The sequence below is a fragment of the Elephantulus edwardii genome, unplaced genomic scaffold (genome assembly GCF_000299155.1).
Source record: "Elephantulus edwardii isolate Elephantulus edwardi_28Jun2011 unplaced genomic scaffold, EleEdw1.0 scaffold00169, whole genome shotgun sequence".
In the NCBI taxonomy this organism is placed as follows: domain Eukaryota; kingdom Metazoa; phylum Chordata; class Mammalia; order Macroscelidea; family Macroscelididae; genus Elephantulus; species Elephantulus edwardii.
In genome coordinates, this window is record NW_006399919.1 from 4,772,713 (window position 1) to 4,796,014 (window position 23,302).

The 23,302-nt window shown below is 39.0% G+C and overlaps 1 protein-coding gene across 1 annotated transcript in view; it reads right to left on the minus strand.

Annotated features, from left to right (window-relative positions):
• CP (ceruloplasmin (ferroxidase)) overlaps nt 1–23,302 on the minus strand; it is a 90,613-nt gene that overhangs the window by 35,004 nt on the left and 32,307 nt on the right. Inside the window, exons 3-9 of the mRNA XM_006895574.1 lie at nt 20,603–20,815; nt 17,862–18,035; nt 14,898–15,152; nt 11,896–12,064; nt 7,602–7,741; nt 5,046–5,198; nt 3,410–3,624 (exon numbers count right to left, since the gene is read on the minus strand). Of these exons, the coding sequence (XP_006895636.1) occupies nt 3,410–3,624; nt 5,046–5,198; nt 7,602–7,741; nt 11,896–12,064; nt 14,898–15,152; nt 17,862–18,035; nt 20,603–20,815 (1,319 nt within the window). The remainder of the gene's footprint in view (nt 1–3,409; nt 3,625–5,045; nt 5,199–7,601; nt 7,742–11,895; nt 12,065–14,897; nt 15,153–17,861; nt 18,036–20,602; nt 20,816–23,302) is intronic.

A 23,302-nucleotide genomic window follows, 5' to 3' on the forward strand; every position in this document is an offset into this window, starting at 1 on the left:
TGCTAATATTTTTGTAATATAGAGTGATTTATTGTAGTAATAATAATAATAATAAAGAATTGGCTTCAAGTATAGCCGATACTCAACAGAGAGATTACTAGTTAGAAGTATTTTTTAAAACATCTGTTATGTATCTGTTTTAAAGCATTTATCACACTTGAGTTGTGACCAAATTAAAAAAATAATCTCAAGTGTATATTCTCCAAGGTTTTTGAAAATTATAGTGTTCTGTCTTTTACTCACTGTTCAGAAGGTTTTAGGATTTCAGGATGTCTTTTAGAAATAAGTTGATAGGTCTTAATCCACGAGCTTCTGTGTGTGGTTTTCCTTCAATTACTCTTATGCACTTTGTCTATAGCATCAAGTCCAGTTGTAAGGTCGCATTATTTATCTTATCAAAACCTTGCTGTAGCCTCCCTTTCCCTTCACCCTACCCATCCATTTGCTAATTTCTTGTGAAGGTATTAAGATACTTCTTTTTAAAAGAAAAATAATTATAGTGTTAACTATGTCTATTTCTAGCTCAAAAGGTCAAATTAGGGTTTCTGCATTTTTTTTTTTAGTATTTTTTTACTTATACTAGTAGGAAGCAACTGATAACCCAATTACAAAATGGGCAAAAGACATAGAAAAACTTTTCACAGAGGAAGATATTCGGATTGCCAACAGACACATGAAGAAATGCTCCAAATCACTGGCAATAAGAGATGCAAATCAAAACTACAATGAGGTACCATCTCACTCCAGTAAAAGTGACAAAGCTTAACAGGACAGCAAGTAATAAATGTTGGAGAGGATGTGGTGAGAAAGAAACTCTTATACATTGTTGGTGGGCTTGTAAAATGGTACAACCATTCTGGAAGGCAGATTAGCGCTTCTTAAAAAAAGCTGAACGTAGAAATTCCATATGACCCAAGCTATTCCACTACTTGGTTCCCATGGATTCAATTTCATTTTCTTCAGCTTCAGCTTGAACTTACATATGAATTGTTGGTGGTCTTTTCCACAATCAACACCTGGCCTAGTTTTCACAGTTAATATTGAGCTTTAATTAAGATAAAGAATTTAAATTTTCATTAATTAATATTCATTTAATTAATATTTTACTTAATAGTGATTCTTTCCACAGATGTAATCGATCTGATTCCTACGCATGCCATCAGGTGAAATCCATGTATGTAGCCTGTGTTTACATTTCTTTAAAAAAAGTATTTGCAATGAATAAATCATTGTGCAAAATTCTATCATTCTATCTCCAGCTTCATTTCTATCACCAAGTCCATGTTTTCCAGCTCTTGCATTTCAGTCACCTATTATTATTAATGCATCTTGAATGCATGTTCGATCTATCTCTGACTGCAAAAGTTGGTAGTAATCTTTTCTTTCCTCCTCTTTGGCTCTGGTTGTTGATGCATTTATTTGAATGATAGTGGTATTCACTGGGCTTCCATATATGCATATGGACATTGTCCAGTCATTCATAGCATTGTAGTTCAAGATGGATCTAGAAATGACTTTTTTTACTATGAAGGCAACCCCATTTTTTTCACCCTTTCATCTCCAGCATGGATCATCTGATTCCGTTTCTTTCTTAACAATATTCAATTTTTCTATATCTGTGGTTCTCACACTCCATGTTCCAATCAGTAATGTCTGCTTACCACTGTTCCTCCTCCATTGTGTTTCCATACTTGAAGGCTCAGCCTCAGCTGCCATAACTGCTAGTGGAGGACAATAACTGGCCAAATGACTGGAAGAGATCTATACATGTTCCCATTTCAAAGCAAGATGACCCAACAGAGTGCAGAAATTCTTGAACAATATCATTGATATCACATGCAAGCAAGATTCTGCTGAAGATTATCCCAGAGAACTGCCTAAAGTGCAGGCTGGGTTTAGAAGAGGCCATGGTACTAGGGATATTATAGTTAACGGTGAATGGATCTTGGCTGAAAGTAGAGAAGACCAGAAGAATGTCTATCTGTGTTTCATTGACGATGCAAAGGCATTTGAAAGTGTGGATCACAACAAACTGTGGCTGACCCTGAGAAGAATGGGAGTCCCAGAACACTCAGTTATGCTTATGTGAAACCTAAGGAGGCAGTTGTCAGAACAGAGCAAGGAAACACTGCACAGTTCAAAACTGGAAAAGGTATATGCCAGGGATGTGTCTTATCTCAATGTCTTTTCAATCTATATGCAGAAAAGATTATCTGCGAGGCTGGGCTCTATGAGGAGAAATGTGGTATCAGGATTGGAGGAAGACTCATCAACAATCTGCATTATGCAGATGACACAACCCTGCTTGCTGAAACTCAGGAGGCTCTGATGTGCTTGCTGCAGAAGGTCGAGGACTGCAGCCTTCAATATGGATTGAAGCTCAACATTAAGAAAACAAAGATTGTTGTCACCACATGCTGATTGGCAGCATCATGATTGATGGTGAGATCGTAAACAGCTTTAGCATGCTTGGCTTCACAACCGTCTTGGTACCAAGAAATAAAAGACGAATTGCATTGGGAAAGTCAGAGATCTATCCAAAGTATTAAAGAGCAACGAAGTCAGTCTAGAGACTAAAGTGTGCCTGATACAGGCCATGGTCTTTGCAATTACTTGCTATGCATCAGAGAGCTGGACAATGACTAGGGATGATAAAAGGAGAATTGATGCCTTTGAGCTGTGGTGCTGGAGAAGAGTTCTGAATATACCATGGACTGTTAGAAGAACAAACAGATTCATCCTACAGAGGCTGACACTAGGCTGCTCCTTGGAGGCAAGGATTCTGAAGCTTCATCTGACATACTTTGGACATGCTGCAAGGCAGGACCAGTCCATAGAGAGGGACGTCAAGCTTGTGAGGGTGGAGGGACAGCACAGAAGAGGAAGACCCTTGATGAGATGGATTGATTCCGTCACTTGGGTAATGGGGATAGGTGTGTCAGAGACAGTGAGAGTGGCACAAGATAGAGCAGGGTTTAGGGTTGTTGTACATAGGGTTGCTGTGAGTTGCAGGTGACTTGATGGCATATAACAAGAAAAACAGGTCAAAAGGTAATGTTCTCATTTCTAAAAATACACTTTGAGTAATATTTTCTTCAGTGAATATGAGATTCTTATCATTAACAACTGATAATTACGTACCTGTGTTAATGCTTATTGTGCCACAAGAAACCTCAGATTCAATGGAAAATCTGTTTTTCAACCATCTTGAAACAACGATGTTAGCAAGGCCATCTCTATACATTAGATTTTATAAGGCAATACTGATTTAATAAGCATGAAAAGAAAGCCCAATAAATGTTATTATGTACACCACTCTCACTGCCTCAAAACTCAGAATTTTTCTTATGTTGATGATAATTCAAATAGATTGGCAAGATATCTTTTCATTTTTCCTGATTGAACTTACCTGTCTCCCTTTTTCATTTAAACTTCCTTTCCTACATATTTTCATTGGCCCAATGAGACCAGTGAAAAGATCTCTGGCGGGTTCCACAGCAGAATAATACATCTTAGATATACACACGGGGTCTGCATAAGTGGGCCCCACTGCTTCGGGGACAGTCCATTCATAGGTGAATGTTTCTCCAGGTGTCACAAAATAGGAGTGAGGAAGAAGCGTACCTGTAAGACAAGTCACATTAAAGAGATTTAGTGTTGTTTCCAGTGTGGTCATCAATGTACCACAGCAGACTGGGTTAGTCTAGGCTAATTTCTTCCTGAGTCCCTTGTTGAGGGCTAGAATGGAATCTGCTTGGTGTTCTTGTGACTGGTCATAGATGGGCGTGACTCCCTCTCGAAAACTTTCCCTGATGCCTCTCTCTGTGCTCCCTTGGCCCTCTCACACATTTCATGAACTTAACCCTGAAGGCAAGCATGGTGTCTGTTTCCGGCAGATAGAACAGTGTCTGGTCATAGAGAGTAATCAGCATAATTTTGTTAAAACATAACAGAAAATAGAGAGATCTGCTGGTAAACCCTACAGGGAGATGCCGCTCTGATGCAAAGGTTGTGTCTTTCTGGCAGTCCTGGTATCACTGGCACAGGGGGACAAAGATGGCCAACCTCCTCTAGGGCAGGCTACAGCCTCAGAAATACAAGGTCAGCTAGTGGTCAGTGCCTACTCCATGGCAACAAATTGAAGTTTAAAAAATATTTTATAATTAAAAGGAATGTGTTAACTCTCTCAATTTTACACCTGAGGAAACTAAGTTTAGAGAGGTAAATAGTCTGCCCAGGTTGCAGGTCTTTATTGACCAGCCTTCGCATAGCTGATAGATTATTTTACAGCATTAAAATACTATTAAGAAAATCTCATAATGTTAGGAGAACACAATCAAGGTATAAAATTTTAAAGAACAAGGTTATAATGGTAAGTATATAGTATGAGCTCAACCACATTTAAATTATATATTACATATGCACGGGAGGGAATTAGATTAAAATAACGGTTGTCCATACTGGCTCAGGACAGGGCAGGGTTCAGAGCTGTTGTACACAGGGCCGCTATGAGTCACAGATGACTCAACGGCACATAACAACACCACCATGGATAATATTTTTGTTTATGTCTTCCTATATTTAGAAAATATTCTAAAATGTCATTTAAGTTTTTACTTACAAAACTGTTAAAATGAATAATCTTTCAAATAGTACTCTAGAAATGAGTGATGAATAAAAATAAAAATATTACGAGCATTGTCAATAATGATCCTTATTATTCTCTCTCATGACTATCGAGTTGAAACCAACTCATAGCTGACCGTTGGGCAGGTTTTCTGAGGCTGTAACTCACTTGGGAGGAGAATGCTCATTTTACACCTGTTCACACTTAATTAAGTAAGGGCAAAATTCCATGAACCAATCAGAAATAGATGAGAAGGTATTTGTTTACTTCCTGGTGGGATGCCAGAGGATGAGGATGATGATATATGAGCTCTTTCCTTTCAAATCCCTGCCTTCAGGTTTTGTAGAACAGATTTTTGAGATGACCAGCATAGTCAATACTGAAACATGAATGAGTCATTTCAGAGTACTGTGCTCACTTTCATCTGAGGCGTTGTAATGCAAAGCATAGTATGTGCCTTCATTTTCCTTAGTGACTCTCACGCCAACTGGCTCAATGCTGAGGGGATGTGTTCCTTTGTTCTTGAAGGTGACTCTGATTATGTCTCCGACCTCTGCCCAAATGACGGGACCTGGGGACAAAGAGATAATTATCAATCTCACTTAGCTTGTAACATGCAGAATGCATAAAATATTATTATTATTTTCTTTTAGTCTTGTCCTCTGGCAAGAACTCGTGGGGACAAATGGCTGTGTGGGGTAAAGGGAAAGCTTGCTATCTATCTATCTATCTATTCATTTATTTATTCATTCATTCATTTACTTATGTATGTATGCATATATTTATTTTTATTTTTTTATTATTTGTGTGTGTGCGTGTGTACCGTCAAATCAGATCTGACTGGTACAGGAGGAGATTGCCCCTCCTTCCTCGGCAGAGCATCTGGTGGATTCGAACCATGCGCCTCTGGGATAGCAGTGCAGCTTCTTGCCACTAGGCCACCAATGCTCCCCTATTTATTTATTTTTATACAAGTCTTTCAGGGAGCTCTGGTGGCTCAGTGGCAAGAAGCTACACTGCAACCCCAGAGGTACACAGTTTGAATCCACCAGATGCTTTGCTGAAAAAGGAGGGGCAATCTCCTCCTGTGCCAGACAGATCCAATTTGATCACACACACACACACACACACACACTAAAAAGAGTATTATAATATTTTTTTAAAAATCAAGTCTTTCACACCTTCGGCAAAGAAAATTGGAATTTTTGGATCTACTTTAAAATAAGCGAGATTTCGCTCCTCTCTTTGAAAAGAAAAAGAAAAAAAAATAAGTGACATTTAGTATCATTTTTGGTCTGAGTCAGTCTAGAGGCTTTGTTGTTAGGTTGCATTGAAGTGATTTTCAGCTTGTGGTGACTCCTTGTAGTAAGAGTAGAATTGCCTGATCAGGTTTCCCTGGACATAATCTTTATGGTAACAAATTAGCTGGGCTTCTCCCATGGAGAGACTGGGTGAATTTAAGCCAGGGTTTGTGGACAACTATTAAAAGCTCTTCAGAGTGTTTCCGCTGTTCCCTCTAGACTTCTGTTCGCTGTGTCAGTGATATTATTTGCTGTTGGGTAGATTGTAACACCTGAAAACCCCATTTGTGTGCTGTTTGCTCTAAGAGTCAAGGGGTGCTATAAATCTTGACCACCCAAAGCAGTTAAGTTCTACTGTCTCGGATATAGAGGAGAATCTATCATTTTCTATCATCAAAATTAATATTATTATGAAATGTAGAATGAACACATATATACATTGTATAAGACGTAGAATTTAAAAGCCTCCTGTATGCTCTTCTAAGTGTTTAATCTCTTGTTTAAATTTTAAATACTATTTTAATGTGTGTTCAGAAAAGACTTACACAGAAGTTTAATTCTATAATTTCTACACAAGTTCTCAGTGACATTGACTCCATTTATGAACATTTTTATTATGTCTGTTGTGGCTGTTTCATTTCATTCAATCTTCCAAGCAACTTTATTAAATAAGAACTGGAATTATTTCCAACTTATAGAAGAAAATAGGTGTAGAAAATTGAGTAACTTTCAAAGGCTGAGGACGTGATAATGGTGTAGGATAGAGCAAGGTTTTGAGCTGAAGTTCACAGGGCCATTTCGAGCCATTGTAGACTCTGACATCAGCAACAACTCAAATGTTGTTGTTGTTGTTGTTGTTGTTATGTGCCATCGAGTCGCTTGCAACTCATAGCGACCCTATATACAACAGCCCTAAAGTCCGCTCTGTCCTGTGCCAGTTGCACTGTCTCCGACACTCCCATCCCGATTATCCCAGTCACTGAATCAATCCACCTCATAGAGGGCCTTCCTCTCCTGCGCTGTCCCTCCACCCTCCCAAGCATGATGTTCCTCTCTAAGGACTGGTCTCTCCTCACAACATGTCCAAAGTATGTTAGACGGAGCCTCAGAATCCCTGCCTCCAAGGAGCCACCCGGTTCAACCCTTTCCAGGACGAATCTTTTTGTTTTCCTAGCAGTCCATGGTATTCTCAATACTCTTCTCCAGCACCACAGCTCAAAGGCATCAATTCTCCTTCTATCCTCCCTAGTCATTATCCAACTCTCTGATGCATAACAAGCGATTGCGAAGACCATAGCCTGTATCAGACGCACCTTAGTCTCCAGAGAGACACCACTGCTCTTCAGTACTTTGGAGAGGTCCCTAACAGCAGACTTTCCCATGGCAATGTGCCTTTTAATTTCTAACAACTCAAATAGGTCACAGAAACACACCGTTATCCTTACCTTTCTGAAGGTGGGGATGGAAGGCAGCATCATTTGAAGTTAGCCTGGTTTTTAATGATGACAATTTACTATTAATAATTTTCATTTTGTAAAGTTACACTTTATTGACGATAGAGCCCATCACATACCAAATTTATAAGCAGAAATCGTGTTGAAGATCCTGAACCCATTTTTCTTTTTTTTATTTTGTCACTTTGGGGAAGTTATTTATGTTCCATACACACTCACCCAGAATGCCAAGATGTTCCTCGTCAGGTCCTCTTTCCTTGCGCTTTGCAAATGAGTTGTCGGTGTACTCACGATAAACCAGCTTTTTATATGAGCTTCCAATTCTTGTAGGACCTTGCTCAAAAAATATCTCTGATTCACTGCCAAAAGGAAAAGAGTTTAACAGGATTGAAGGAGAGCCAGAATCATGAGATATTTGTCAGTCTTAGAGAGGTTGCTTAATATTCATGAATTGTACATTCTGAATAGGACAGGGTTCTTATCTGTTGTTCACAGACTTGGTATGAGTTGTACTCAACTCAGTGGCACCTAACAAAAACAAATTCATGATTTGGGGAGCGCTATTGGTGGCCTAGTCCATAGGGAATTGAGGTGTAAACACAATTACCTCTGAAATTACAAAGGCGGCACCTTACTGATGGTTCAAATCCACCAGCAGCTCTGAGGGAGATGATGGGCAGTCTCTTCAGATGCCAGTTTTAGCCTCTGAAAACCTGCTGGTGGGTCAGCTATGAGCTGGTTCTGACTAAATGGCAAAGTCTGCTCGCTCTGTGATTTACTCTCATACCACTTACTGCCCTGTGAACTGCACAACCAGAGCTCCCTTCTGAAGATTTACAGAAACCCATAACAAGTATGGAAACAAAAGCACTGGAAGGAAGATTAGGTAAGGAGTGAAGAATCACTAACTGGAATTCTCACTTGTTCCAGTGAAAAGAAGTTACAAGAGGGTTCATGTCAACACTTGATAATACATTCTTCTGTAGTAAAATATCTGTGTCACATTGTGAAATGTTTAAGGAACAATACAATAGGAATAGTTGCCAATGAGATAAAGCTGTAATTTTGACTCCTGGTTACGCCCATGTGTGTCAGAATAGAAATGTGGGTTTTCAATGATGGTTTTTTCGGAAGTTAATTACCTCTGATATTTTCCAAGTGCCGTCTAGGTGAACTCAAACTACCAAACTTTGGGTTGTGAGCTGAATGTGTTAATGTGAGTGTGTACCCAAGGACAAAATAATAGCTACTGCTTGTTGAATATCAACATGCCAGACACCCAGGAAATTTTATTCATGTATTATTTGAAACTCACACAGCAATGTTACTGATGATATTATGATCCTTATTCCAAAAGATATTGTGATTTACACAAAGTGGCCTGCTCCTTTCCCCATGCATTTGAGAAATATATCAAGCACCTGTTCTTTGCCAGAAACTCTGCTGTGTGCTGATGAGATAACAGCACAAACTATGTGTCTCTGTGCACACAGAGCTTGTAGCTTTCCTGGAAGACAGACTATAAACCAATTCTTAGTTCTTGGACAAGAACATACATGCTAATGAACATATACTAATCACCAGGGGTCAGGGAGCATTTCTCATGGGGTGGGGGGACATGGTGAGGAGAGATTGCAAAGGTTTTCCCAAGGAGAAAATAAATATCTAGTGGTGCAGTCTTTATGCAGTTCAGTACATGCAAAGAATGCACAACTACGCCCATCTCTCAGTGCAGGTTCGCATATTGCATATTGATGTTGAATAGGTCTTGGCAGAGCCTCTAGACTCAAAAGATCTAGAAGGAAAAGCCTGTCGTTCTAGTTAGGAAAATCAGCAGTGAAAACCCTTCCTATCAGAGTGATGTACAATAGATAAAGGAGATAAGGGGCACCAACAGCAGGAACCAACATTAACAAAGGAGCAGTAGCGTTAATCAGATGTGGTTAGATTGAGGCTCATGCTTAAGAAGAGGAAGTAGTCCATGGGAAAACTCATGAGAGGAAAGGAGCTTGGCATTTTCTATGAAGTTTGACAAGAAGGTATCATGAACGACAAGGGATCTGAGGGTGAGACTTGAAAAAATAGGCAATAAGACTTAAGGAACACAATATCCTAGGCAAAGAGGAGGATTTTGGAAAGTCTTAGCATTCAGATTTATGTTTTAGGAAGATTGTTATGTCTGCTGTATAGAGAATTGGCTAGAAAATGTAAGACCAGTGAAGAGACTACTCTTACAATCTCACATTGAGGTGTACATAGATAACTTCAGTGATACTGGGAAGGGAGATGGAGAGAGGTGGGTGGTTTTCAGAGGTGTTTAATACATAAGGAGCCAGGACAGATAAGAAAATCAAGGAGTGGTGATGGAAAGAAAGGGCTAAGGATAGTGTTCAGATTTTGGGCTTGAACTCTTGGAGGGGTCCATGTCCATGTCATTTACTGAAAGAAGACATTCAGTTTTCCAGGGGGAAGGATGGTTTCAGCATTTGATATATTGTGTTAGAAGAAACTCATCCAACTGGGGATGTTCATGAAGCAGTTTAAAAGGCAAACTTGAGGTTTACCAGAAACTACCAGGCTACAAATACAGTCACCAGCTTTTGAATGACAGTGTAGTGTGAGTGTGAAATCTCTCCATTGGAATTATAGATCTCTGTGGAACCAAACTTCACTACTAATTTGCTGTGTGACTTTAAGTGAGTTATTCAACTTCTCTAAGGAGGGGATTTTTTTTTTTTATTTAAATGGATGGCAAGTCAAATTTCTTTGAGGAGGTGACATTTGATGACGAGAGATACGGATTAGAGGAAGGATATGATCTGATTGACATTATTGAAAAGTCACTGTGGTGTTAGCCTGAAAGTTGGCTTTTGTTAGTCATAATAGTTAGCCCCTTCTGGTCTCCAGCTACCTTAACTGCAGACACATAGTCTTGCAAATCATCAACAGCTGTGGGACTAGGATAAGAGTAAGAGTGCTTCCTATACTGGGCAGCAAGACTTGTGGTGGCAAGAGTTGAGAGAGACTGGAGCAAGACTCTGGTGAGAGCTAGACCCTGGTGATGGAGGTGGACTGTGGCATTGTTGTGGAAAAACTGGTAAGGAGTAAGCGCAGGAGTCTGGAGATAAAGGCCATGGTAAAGGTTGTTGCCGTTCTTGAAGGATGATTGAAGGAGAAACCGACTTATAACTGCTTTGAGGCACACCTTGTTGGATGACTGAGGAAACCAGAGGCTTCTTGAATTTGTGTTGCTGAATTGAACCTGGATGGAGCCTGGACTAATTGAAGAATTATGCCTTGGAACTTGGGCTAAAACTTGGACTTGTATTGAATGATATTCTTTGCCTACCCTACTCTCCAACTTCCTTCCTTAATAAACCCCATTGTTGGTACCATAACTGTGAATCTGACTCAGCAATGAATTAACTAACCTCTTACTGCTGTGCTCTAGAGGCACCTTGGGGCTGGGCTATGGGCTTTTCATCTGCTTTCTGCCCTGGGGCAGCGAGGGGCTCTGCTATTCTTATTCTTTCTGGCCCTTTCAGAGAGACATTCACTGCCCCACACCTCCACTAACCATTTTCTCCTACTTAGAAAGTCACCTTGGCTTCTTTGTAAAGAATGGGTGGTAGGAAAGAACACTGTAAGAGGAGGGATGATTAGCAAGCTATGTACCAGGGAAGGCTCAGCCTGGGATGGTACGAGAGTCTGGGAGTAAGAAGTGATGGTATTCAAGGTGTATTTCAAGGTAGAACTTTTGATCAGAATGGACTCCATTGGGGAGGGTTTTTCAGGCAGAGGGGAAAAAGAATAGTAAATATTCGAAGCAAAGTTAGCATACAGTATCTATACAATGGGAGATATTTTGAAAAGTGAAGACAACGTTTTTAAAATTGTATTATAAATTTGTTAAAGTCATGTTACCGTTACATTTCTTTCTGTTTCAAAATGCTAAATTTTTAGAAAAGAAAACTAAGAAATTGATCTTTCCAATTTTACTCAATGTTTTCTTTGGACTTTGTTGACTATTTGATACTTTTTAAACCCCTTTCTCTCATGAAGTTGAAATTAATAGTTTTCAAACTAGAAATCTTATACCAAATATGGTAACCATCACTTCGTACTAACTACTTAATATCAGATGTGGTTTTTTGGTTTGGGGTTTTTGTTGGTTTGTTGTGTGTTTTGTGGTTTTTTTGTTTGTTTATTTTGTAAATGTTTCAGTCTTTACATTGCATTATGACACACAAAGAGGGAGCTCTGGTGGCCTACTAGTAGGAAGCTGTGCTGCAATCCAAAAGCAAGCAGTTCAAATCCATTAGCTGTTCCTTAGGAGAAAGATGAGCAATCTCCTCCTGTGCTATTTATTGTCTCTGAAAACCCACTAGAGGGTCAGCTATGGGTTGGCTCTGACAGCAAATAACAACAGTTTTAATCACTGACTCCAACTTTTATGGTTAATGGGGATGAGGGAAGAAAACAGGCTTTTTCCCTGCCATTTCTTCTGAATTACCTTCCAATTGCAGTCAAGTCTTCATTGGTGAAGGCATCTTTCCCTGAGGGTGCATAGTTCCAGATAATTTCCTCAGCAGCAATGTAGTAGTGTCTCACATTCCTAAAGGCATTGCTCTCTGATGACGATTTATTGCAGTCTTGCACCTGGAAAAAGGCCTGTAAACCAGCTGGAAATGAAGGAGGAGGCTTTAGTTAATGAACCAAATGTCTCTTTCTCTATTTTCTTGTAAAGGCTGTTGGTGAAGTGGCAAAAGGAAATTGAAGAAATAGAAATGACTGTTTAAAAAGGATATATGATTAGGTATTATTGCCATGACAGGAGTCTAGATTGAAGGCTGCATAGTGGACTGAACTTGGGGGGACGGAGTGTATAACAATAAAAGAATTTTACTTTTCAAAGAGAAGAACAAACTGGGGATGGAAGGGTGAGCAGGGAGAAAAGTGCAACAACGAATGAATGGAAGTCCAAAGTCTCTGTAAATTTTCATTAAAATTAATAATAAAGAAAAAAAAAAAGCAATGGCAAAGACTATGGTGTGAATCAGGAGCACCTTAGTCTCCGGCCTGGCACTGTTGCTCTTCAGTACTCTGAAGAGGTTCCTGACAGCTGACTTTCCCAATGTAAAAATCATTTTATTAGCAATATTATTAAATGTTAATAAATTTTAATTAAAGAAAATAAATAGAAATGATGTATAAACTAAGAGGGCTGCTCTTAGTTGTCAGGAAGTTGATTTCAGTGAAGGATAAATGCACAAATGCGGGTCAAAGCATAGATTGGAACTGTGCTCCATAGGATTTTCCAGCCCCCTATCTTCTGATACGCCTCTGGGGGTATTTGAACCACCCGCCTTTTGTATAGCCATAAAAAATCTATCCATCTGAACTACTCAGAGACTCAACAGTGTAAACCAATTAATTACTGATGGAAAAATTAACAGAGTTTGAATAGAGATGTTTTAAAGTATTGTTGTTGTTGGGTTACCATCAAGTTGAAACTGTCCCATAACTGACCCTCCAACTGGGTTTCAGAGGCAGTAAATCACCAGAAGGAGATTGCCCATCTTTCCCCCAAGGAACACCTGGTGAATCCAAACTACGTATTTTTGTCTTGGTAGCACCATTCCTTACCACTAAGCCACCAGAGGTTCCCTTTTGAGTATTACTGTTTGCAAAATAAAGGTACTAATTACTGTTGAATTTTACTTGAGAATTCTTTCAGTGAGAGAAAAAGAGCAAGCTTGTGATAAACAAAGCAAAAGGACTTTGAGAGTTTTAGAAGGTAAAGTGGAGCGGAAAAAGAGAAATAGAATGAGTCTGTATTTGTCAGTGTTTTCTCATACAAACTGACTGTACAACTGTTGTATAAGACCTTGACAAGGTTATAGTTGATAGGTGAGATTATGTTTGATGGCTGAAGTAACATATCATATTTATGCTCTGCAAAGATTCAGATTAAAGCATGATTTCTTAGGAGAACAATATTACAATCTAATTATTTTCAAGAACTAGGAATGATCTAATCATCTCACAGCAAATAGAAGAGGTATTTTCTAAGCTAAATCAAGGAACAGCTAGACTGAAAGAACAAAGTTGGCCGTATTTGGCAGAATCAATTTTAAAAGTAGTTTTATTTTCTATATAAGAAACAAGTAATAAAGGTATTTTGGAAAGTTGAGAAACTAGAAACAGCACAGTACTTCATGTTTCATTATTTTGTAAATGTTTCTTTGCATTGCATTATGAGGGATGGGGAGCTCCGTTGGCCAAGTGATAAGAAACTACTGCAATCCCAAAGGTATACAATTCAAATCCACTGGATACTTTGAGGGAACAGGATGGGGAATTTCTTCTTGTACTATTTACTGCCTCTGAAGATCCTCTGGAGACACCAAAATAAGATAAAGGTAAACAACCCAATTGCATAATGAGCACAGGATATGAAGAGACACTTCACCAAATAAGACATTCAGATGGGGAACAAACATATGAGGAACTGTTCAAAATCTCTAGTTCTAAGAGAGATGTAAATCAAAACAGCTATGAGATATCATCTCACCCCAGTAAGAATAACAAAATTCAACAAAGCAGCAAACAGCAAATGTTCGCCAGGTTGTGGAGAAACTAGAACCTTTATTCACTGTTGGTGGGAGTATAAAATGGTAAAACCACTGTGGAAGGCAGTATGACATTTTCTTAAAAATTTCGAAATAAAAAATAGTATTTGACCCAGCAATTCCACTACTGAGAATATACACTAAAGAAACTATAACTGTCACCCAAGCAGATATATGCACACTCATGTTTATTGCCGCTTTGTTCACAATAGCAAAGAGTTGGAAACAAACCAAATGCCCATCAACAAACGAATGGATAGAAAAACTGTGGTATATTCACACAATGGAATATTATAGAGCACTGAAAAACAAGGCACACTCACGAAATATTATACAAAATGGGTAAACAGTGTCCTAAGTGAGATATCTCACTCACAAAAGGACAAATACTGTATAATGCCACTGTTATAAAACAGGACTGACGTGGAGGTTGGGGAGAAAATAAAAAAAGATGGGATAAATAATGTACATGGCATTGAAACAGATGAGGGATAGAACTGTATAAAAGGAATATATGATTAGGTATTATTGGTATGACAAGCGTCCAGAATAAGAGCTACATAATAAAGTGGACTGGGGTGGGGAGACTGTATAATAACAAAAGAATTTTTCTTCAGTAAACTGGGGGAAGGGGGACAGGGAGGAAAATGTGCAACAATGAATGAATGGAAATCCATTCAATTAAAATAAATTAAAATCTCAATTAAAAAAATAAAGAAATACCCTTGAGGGTCAGCTCCAACTCAACAGCAACAATAAAAGGTTCAGATTATCCCAAAGATAATTTTAATATCAATAGTATAATTTAGTCTCTGTATTAGTGACTAATAGGTCTATTTTTTTTTTTAAGTCTGACAACTAATTTAAGATAAAAATGCCTTACCTTTGAGATGGTTTAGGTTTTGACAGCTAAGCATCCATTCTCCAGGGTTCTGGGCCACCATAAAAGCATCAAAAAGGGTAGCAGGAAAGAGGTTGATTGTATCGGTTCGGGACTTCTTGTGCGTCAGTGTTTGTCCATGAAAGTAAGCGGCGTGCACATCAATCTCATTACCCATACCAAAAAGATACCACTTCACTCTGTCCTCTGCGCACATGGTGAGTCCCGGGAGACTTCCAAATGCATATCCATTCACAGCTGCGAGTCAAGAGCAGAGGGTTTGTGACTAAGAGACTTCAGTCCCTGGATAATGACGTCAACTTCTACAAACACAGAATCCATTTGGAGTGAAAATACCTGGGGCGTGGTGCTTATTCTTCCACCAATACCCCATCAGACATTGATAATCAATCACCACTTTCTCTCCTGTTGAAGATGAATTCAATCAGGACTCTTCTCAACCCAAAATAATCCTGGCGATGAAACCTACAGTGTGTAGGGTTTCTAACAAAAGGAGTTAAATGGACATCATCTCCAGGATTGAAGGGCTGTCAGTTTGAACCCACTATGTGCTCCATTGGAGGAAGATGAAGAGTCTGCTCCCGTTAAGATTTCCAGTCTTGGAAACCCGGTAGAGTAGTTCTACTCTCTCTCTTATAGGGTCACTATCAATGGAAATCAATGAACTTTGAGTTTGGTTTATATATCTCTATGTCTATGTCTATGTCTATATCTTCTATCTATGTATATTTGTATCTATGTATCTACTTATCTATCCATCTCATTGATATGCATGTGTTAGTGTTGTTGGTTGCCTTCGAGTTGAGTACAACTCACAACAACTCTATGAACAAAAGGCCTAAAGCCCCTCTACAACTATCAACATTTATCAAAGTTCATAGAGTTTAGGAAGTGGATGCCACTCCTGCTTGTGTATATATATCTCTAAACCCAGCATACGCACATACACACAAATACGTAAAATACATATCTAGTGAATAGAAATAAAGCCAAAGTTATTGAACAGGTTTTTTCCTTTTTACTTATGAGAACTTTTTCAATTTTTTACAATGTCTGTTTGTATTACAAAATTTGATAAACTGAGTGGCTCTGGAAGAGGAAAGATGAAAACTGACTGTAGGAAACATACCGACTGGGCAGGAGCAGAAAATGTGTCCAAGCAGAAGCTTCTGAATGAGAATGGATAGCATCTTTTTCTAACATTTATTATTGTTTGTACATAAAAAGTAGTTTTAAAGTACTGAAAGAGAGCCCTCCAATCAGTTGAAAGCAAATGTTGGATAAAAAAATTTGAACTTGTTTATTTCCTGGCTTTGATAGGGCAGCCATTTGTGTCTGTGTCTGTGCATGTGTGCGCATGCATGTGTGTGTTCACGTTCCTCTAACGGTTGTTTTAAAGAAGCTAAACACAGAATTATCAATACTCGTTGTTTTAGGATGGCATGAAGGGTGGGTTTCTCATGCAGATTCTAAGAGATCAGGAATCTGACTAAGCTCATTGTTAGTACCTGAGTACTTAAAGAGAAGAATGAAGCTGAGTGGGGAAGTAAAGCACAATGCATTCAAGACTAGTAGCTTGAACTATTAAATATAGTTAAAAACTCACTACCATCAAGCCAGTTTTGACTCATAGTGACATAATTGGACAAAGTTGAACTGTCTCATCGGGTTTCCAAGGCTGACCTCAATATGGAAGCAGACTGTCGCTTGTCAAGTGGCTGGTAGGTCCCAATATCAACCTTTTAGTTAGCGGCTAAATCATCTAAACATTATTTCCTTAGGGTTCAAAATACAGTTAGAACAACTGGAGAGGATGTTGGTGGCAGTGAGTAGGAACGTGCAACTCTAGAAGTGCTTTCCTAGTCAACAATTTGCATTTTGTGTGACCGAGTCTGTAATCCCCACAAGGACGCCATTCCTTTCTATTTCCCCTTTCCTGTCTCTTCTTGCCTTTAAGCTTTATTCTTGGGGCAAATGCTGCCCTTCTTGATGTTAAATGGTCAGTTTTCTTAAGGAGTGTTCCGGCTCACCCTAGAGACCTGTCCTCTACCAACCATATCGTCTCCAACAAACTATTGAGCTTTAACTTAGACTTGGTGAGTCACAGACACTTGAATCTCTGACCTGTCTTTCTGGGAGGTTTTTGTTTGTTTTTAGGATTTTTTTTTTAATTGGGAAATTGAGAATCATAGGAAACTGGTATCAGCAGACCCATGGGGAATGGGAATAAGTCTTAGTGGGCTCTGACTACTCTGGGAGGTTCTTAAGGGAGATAATGGGTCCTCTTCCCCTTGACCAGGTCAGCCTCTGACCATTTTTAAAAAAAAAAATTATTATTATTATTTTGTGTGCATGTACTGTCAAATCGGATCTGACTGGTATAGGGGGATATCGTCCCTCCTTCTGCAGCAGAGCATCTGGTGGAGTCCAACTGCTTATCTCTGGGATTACAGTGCAGCTTCTTGTCACTTGGCTAACAGAGCTTGCCAGCCTCTGACCATTTTTAAACTTTAAATTTCTATTTTTAAAATAAAACTGTATTTGAAAGAAAAAAGATAAAAAAACCCTAAACCCAAAGTTTAGTTAGATGCTTTATAAGATAGCATTTCTGTACTAATTTCAGACTGGCTCAAATTATCTTTAGGATGAGACTACAAGAGAAAAATATATAAGCATAAGCAGATACTTATTAACCTATAATTGATAATGCTCTTTTGTTCTTCTCAGTTTGGGAACAAGTTTTATCCTTGGAAATTTGGGGATTAGTGGCTTTACCAGGCTTAGGGCTTTGCTTTGATGTGGTTAGCTGAATATCAAGTTGCACATTCCATAGATGCTGTTATCAGTGCCACAGACAGAAGCACACTACTCATTCACAACAGCGATGACTTCAGCAACTCTATTGGATTAAGAGAAAAGGCAAAATTGTGTGTTCTGAACTCTTACAATACATCCTGTTACTCTCCTGGAAGTCTTCATTCTCTGTTTCCACACTCGTTAGGTTAGAGCAGTAAGTTTCAATGTTGTCTTCTAGGTACCAGCTTAAGTTTTCATCCACCACAGAAAACATCACTACAAATTCACGGTCAATATGTTTTTCTTTTTCTTTATCCAACGAATCTGAAATGACAATGACTGTTTTAGTAGAACTTACTTTTTTAGCATTATCTCTGGTATATATTTTAAAGTGATACATACTTTTATATTTAAGTATATATTTTTTTCAAAGAACCCACAGATCCCAACCAGTTACCCCTGCTTTGGAGAAATGGGAACACTTAGATAATCTCATGTTCAGGACCCAGGGAAAGTGAGACACTTCTATCTAAATGCTCACTGGTCAAAAAACATGGTGTGAGATTTATTAAATGGAAAGGCTGGGAGAAAGAGTTGTGCATACATCCTCTGGCATCTATAGCCACAAGCTAAGACAAAAATTCTTTGCAGAGTGGCATTGTGGTAAGAGTTGTTTCCTACTGCCAAGGGAGCCCTTTGGAGTAGTGAGAGAAGACATTCACCCTGAAACCCACAGCGTCCCTTTTCAGCAGGAAGTAGCTAAGAGAATACGCCATCCCCTTTTCCTTATGAATCAGGGTGAAGTCTCTCTCAGGGAAGAGTGATAGGGAATGGCAAAGGACACACTGACAAAGGAGATTAATCAGAACTGGCTTTGACAAGCACTGTGGCATTCGGACAATTAAAACAGACATAGGGGAGGGAAGAAGAACGAACTGGGGATGAGGGTGGAGAAAACAGTGCAACAATGAATGAATGAGAACCCCAAATCTCTGTAAATGTTCATTAAAACTAATAAAATTTAATAAAAAAAAATAAAAGGCTTATTGACTAGCAAAAAAAATAATAAAAAAAAATAAAACAACCATGGATCCTGCCCAGCAAAAATAATTGTTGAATATTGAGTTGTTTCTGAAATTCCAGGGCCAATAGCTAATTCACAGAAACGTCCATGCTGTCAATTCTGAGTTTTACCTACCTTGCTGGCAAACCTCCTTCATTACGCACAGAGTGCACTGACATCTTCAAGCCAAGGAGCCCATAAAAACAAAGTTTGTGGTCTGCTTCGTTTACACTTCTGTGCCCTGTCAACCTGGACTAGATGGCTTCATCTGATTCTCTATCCACTTTGTTTTTTGTTTTTTTTTTTTATTTTTTTGTTTTTTTTCTCTATCCACTTTGTAACACCTACTGGCATGTCCCTTCCTAGTGTTATATAAATATCCTTATCTCTGATAAGGCATGAGGGCCGCTCTCATATCAAAAGTCTCTTAACTAAGACACCAGAAGACCGAAAGTGTAGACAGCCTGTTTTCTGTATCACCTTGATGTAGACGGAACTTCAAGAGTGTAACTTCATAGAAAACTTCTTGTAAAATGGTAACATTCAGGAGATTCGGGTGCAGTTGCCCCACCAGCTATCTGATTCTCCAACCCTTTTATCATCCTTTCTCCTTTTCTACAGCATACTAGAATAAAGTACTTTTTTCTTGACTTTTAACAACTGGAATGGTTGCTATACATAGAACAGCTCTCAACTCAAAGACTTGTGGTTCTAATCCACCTGTTGTTCAGAAAGTTTAGCAGTTTCCTCCTGTGCAAATTAACTGCCTCTGAAAACCCTCTGGAGGGTCAGTTACAAGTTGATTCCAAATCAACGATACATAACAATAACAGTTGTTATCAAGAGTGATTTTTTTAATTAAATTTTATTAGTTTTAATGAACATTTACAGGGACTTTGGGTTTTCATTCCTTCATTGCTGCACCATTCTCTCTACCCTCCTCCCCAGTTTGTTCTTCTTCCCCCGCCATCCGAATGTCTGTTTTAATTGTCCAATTGCCACGGTGATCAAGAGTGATTTGTAGGTAAAATATTTGGCCTATATGCATGAGACCCAGGTTCAATTCTCAGCTGTGTTTGTACTCACTACCTATCTTTCAGGGAGGTATATGTGTTGCTATGTCACTGACTAGATGTCCAGAACTTCCAGGCAGAGACCGACTAAGAAGAAGCGGTTGGAAATTAGGAAGAAAGGCCTTATGATCAACTTCTAAAAACTGTTGTTGTTATATGCCATTGAGTCACTTGCAACTCATAGTGGTATTACAACTGTTCTAAAAAAAAACAATGAACCAATGAAAGCCCTATGTCACACTAGAATCTAATCTATATCTGAAGGAAGAATATGGCAGTTGTCCCACCCCTACCACCCCCAAGCTTGATAACTTCCTGAGAAACCAGATAACATCTAAGCTGGTCATATCAAAGACCAGAGCAGACAGTGGATCCTGATAAGGGCCTGATCAAAATAGCCCAAAGCTAACTTAATTAACAACTCAAATTCCAAGAAATAGGATCTTAGTCCTCCCCAGGACCCCTATAAGAAGGACCCCCTACCCCCCCCACTAACTGCCTGTGGGCCGTTTCCATCCTGTCCGGTGCTGTGCAGCGTTCCTCTCAGACCAGGCAATAAAGGCCGGTTCGGTTTTTTTGGACCAATTTCTTTCTCTCCCTCATGCCCTTGCTCCCTTTCCCCCCCCATCCCCTAACAATAGCCATATCTACATCTCAGTGACAGAACACTCACAAGAAGACTTGATGTATTTAAAAAACCAACAGGATCACACTTGTCCTTCTTTGGGTCATATGAACAATAATAAGAAAAATACCTTTTTTACAGAATATTAAAGGTCCAATGAGTCCTGAGGCAATGTCTCTTGGGGCATCGACATGGGAATGATAGATCCTGGTCACACAATTACTGTCTTCCTCTCCAGGACTATGTTCTTTGTTGGCATGCAGTATGTATGTGTACTGCTCACCAGGGTTCACTTTGTCATCTGCTTTTTCAACACCAGTGGTGTTATCAGGGTAGATGGCCCCTGTGAAGCAACAGAACAGAAGTTACAAAGTCAGTGTGTTGGAACTTAACTGTGGTACTAGATCGTCCCTGACTTGATTCAGCAAGTATTTATTACACACAGAGTATATATCCAGAGGCATCCCTAGAGAGGCTGGAAGCTTCACAGAAAATCTTGGGTTTTGTAAAAAAATACTTGATCAAGTTTTCAGACAGCATTAATTGGTGCATCAGAAACATGGTTACTTTTGATTTGTAATTTAAAGAACCGTTTTTGCCCTGGGGTCGTAATGATGAGGTGATATTGATGAATTCAGAATTATCCAAATACAGCAGTTATAAAACTGACATCCATCTTTCTCAAGTCAGCAAAGCTGGTTACTTTGCCTTAGAATCCTTCTCCCCCTTTTCTTTAGTCATGTAAAGTAGTTTAAGCTGTCTATTTACCAGGAAAGGAAACACGTCTTGCTTTTACCTCTTTTTCCTGCAGTGTAAACTGTATCTTAAGCTGTTCATTAGGAAGGGAAATGCATCTTTCCTAGATTAGCATTTACCTTTTCAAAACTGTTTTACTCAATCATATGTTAACTGTTTCATAAATTGTCTATTTATTAGTAACTATATGTAAATTGTTCTTTTCAAATGTAGAAATAATTAACTTTAATTAACAAAAGTCTAACCCAAGTATAAAAACCTCATGGACCACACCACTCCCAGATGAAGAGGCTGTTGGTTTGTTGTTGGTGGGGTGTGTGTGTGTGTGTGTGTGTTTAGAGGAGTCTCACTGCTTATTCCCAGATCTGAAATAAAGTGCTTTTGATCTTGCAGTCCGTTGGCACTTGACTATGGGAAGAACCCCTTGTGTTCAGTAACCGATGGGCAGCTATTTATGCCATCAATATAATTGCTTTGATTCAGAAAACATGAAAACAGATATGGTCAAAATATTCATTTTTAAAGATTAGCAATCAACCAAATGTGATTTTCCATTACTTTCTACAGCATAAAATGTATTGCTCTTTATAATTTCCATGACTTTTAGCATGATCTTGGCAATTTTTTGCCTATGATAGCAGCTAGCATTTATTTACTATGTCCTATCTTTGTTTCTATTCTACAAACAATAAAGGGATACATAGAAAATTGAAGCAAATTTCTTACAGTCACTGAGCCAGTAGTAAAAGGACAAATTGAGAGTAGAATCTTGATCTGTAAATTTCCATCATCATCATCATCAAGGAGGAACAAAGCCCTTCATCTGTCTTTGAGACTTATGAGTCTTATGTGCAAATGCCCCTTGATGGATTGTTTCTCAGATGTGAGACTCTCTCGGTTCTTAAGGACATGCCGACCATTGAATTAAATAAGCTATGAGCTACTCGGGCAGTTTTAGCTGGTAAAAGGTGTCCCCAGATTAAGTCAGGAGGTGACAACAATCATAGTCACTCAAGACTATGTGAAGACTAGTGAAGAGTTAAAGTGGGCTCCTCTTCACCTCCTTCTCGATGCCCCAGTTCAGCATGAAGCAGCCAGAGTCTGTGCCCCTATTCCCAAATGGGGAACCCACAAATAACTCCCCCAAGAATCAACCCAGACATTTTTCTTATAGATGGAAGGCATATAAAAAGAGGGGGGGAATGATAGGGTGGTATTAATAAGTTCAGAATTCTCTATATTTGTGTCAGTTATAAAACTATAGTTGTATAATTATAAAACTAACATCAGTTAGTTTTCTTCAGCCTGCAAAACTAGTTACTTAGCCACTGAATTCTGTTTCCTGTTTTTAGTCCTGTAAAGTACTTTGATCTCTGTTTACCAGAAGAGGAAATGCATCTCTCCTATATCTCTTTGAGGCTGTTTCCCTGGTCATATGTAAATTGCATCTTAATCTGCCTGTTTACCAGGAAAGGGACCATCATCCCCTTGCTGAATTACTAGTGTTAAGTGAATTAGTGTCTCATCCTGGTATATAAACCCATGACCACTCCCAGAGGGGGAGGCAGTCCCTGAGGCTGAGACCCCCTGTCCTCCACAGTTCTGTAATAAAGTGCTTTTATGGATATTGCAACTGTTTGTTTTATTGGCAAATGACTACGGGAAGAACCCGTTTCGTATACAACCACAACAGAATAACACTCATCATCAGGTACGAACACATGCCCTTCATCTCTCATATTTGAGGCTTATGAGTCTTATGTGTAAATGTCGTTTGATGGATTGTTTTTCAGATGTGAAACTATCTCAGTTCTCAAGGACCATCCAGACATGTTGACCATTGAATTAGGCTATGAGCTACTCAGGCAGTTTTAGCTGGGACAGAGTGTCCCCAGATGAAGTCAGGAGGTGACAACAATCACAGCCACCTGAGAGATAAGACAACCTTCTCTTTCTTCTGACCTTTGCCTCTTCTCAGCCTTAGGCACATTCCCCATTTTTCTTCTGCTATTTAAATAGAAAGCAGCTGGACTGGAAATTCCAACTGTCCTGCACTCTCGGAATCCAAATTTAC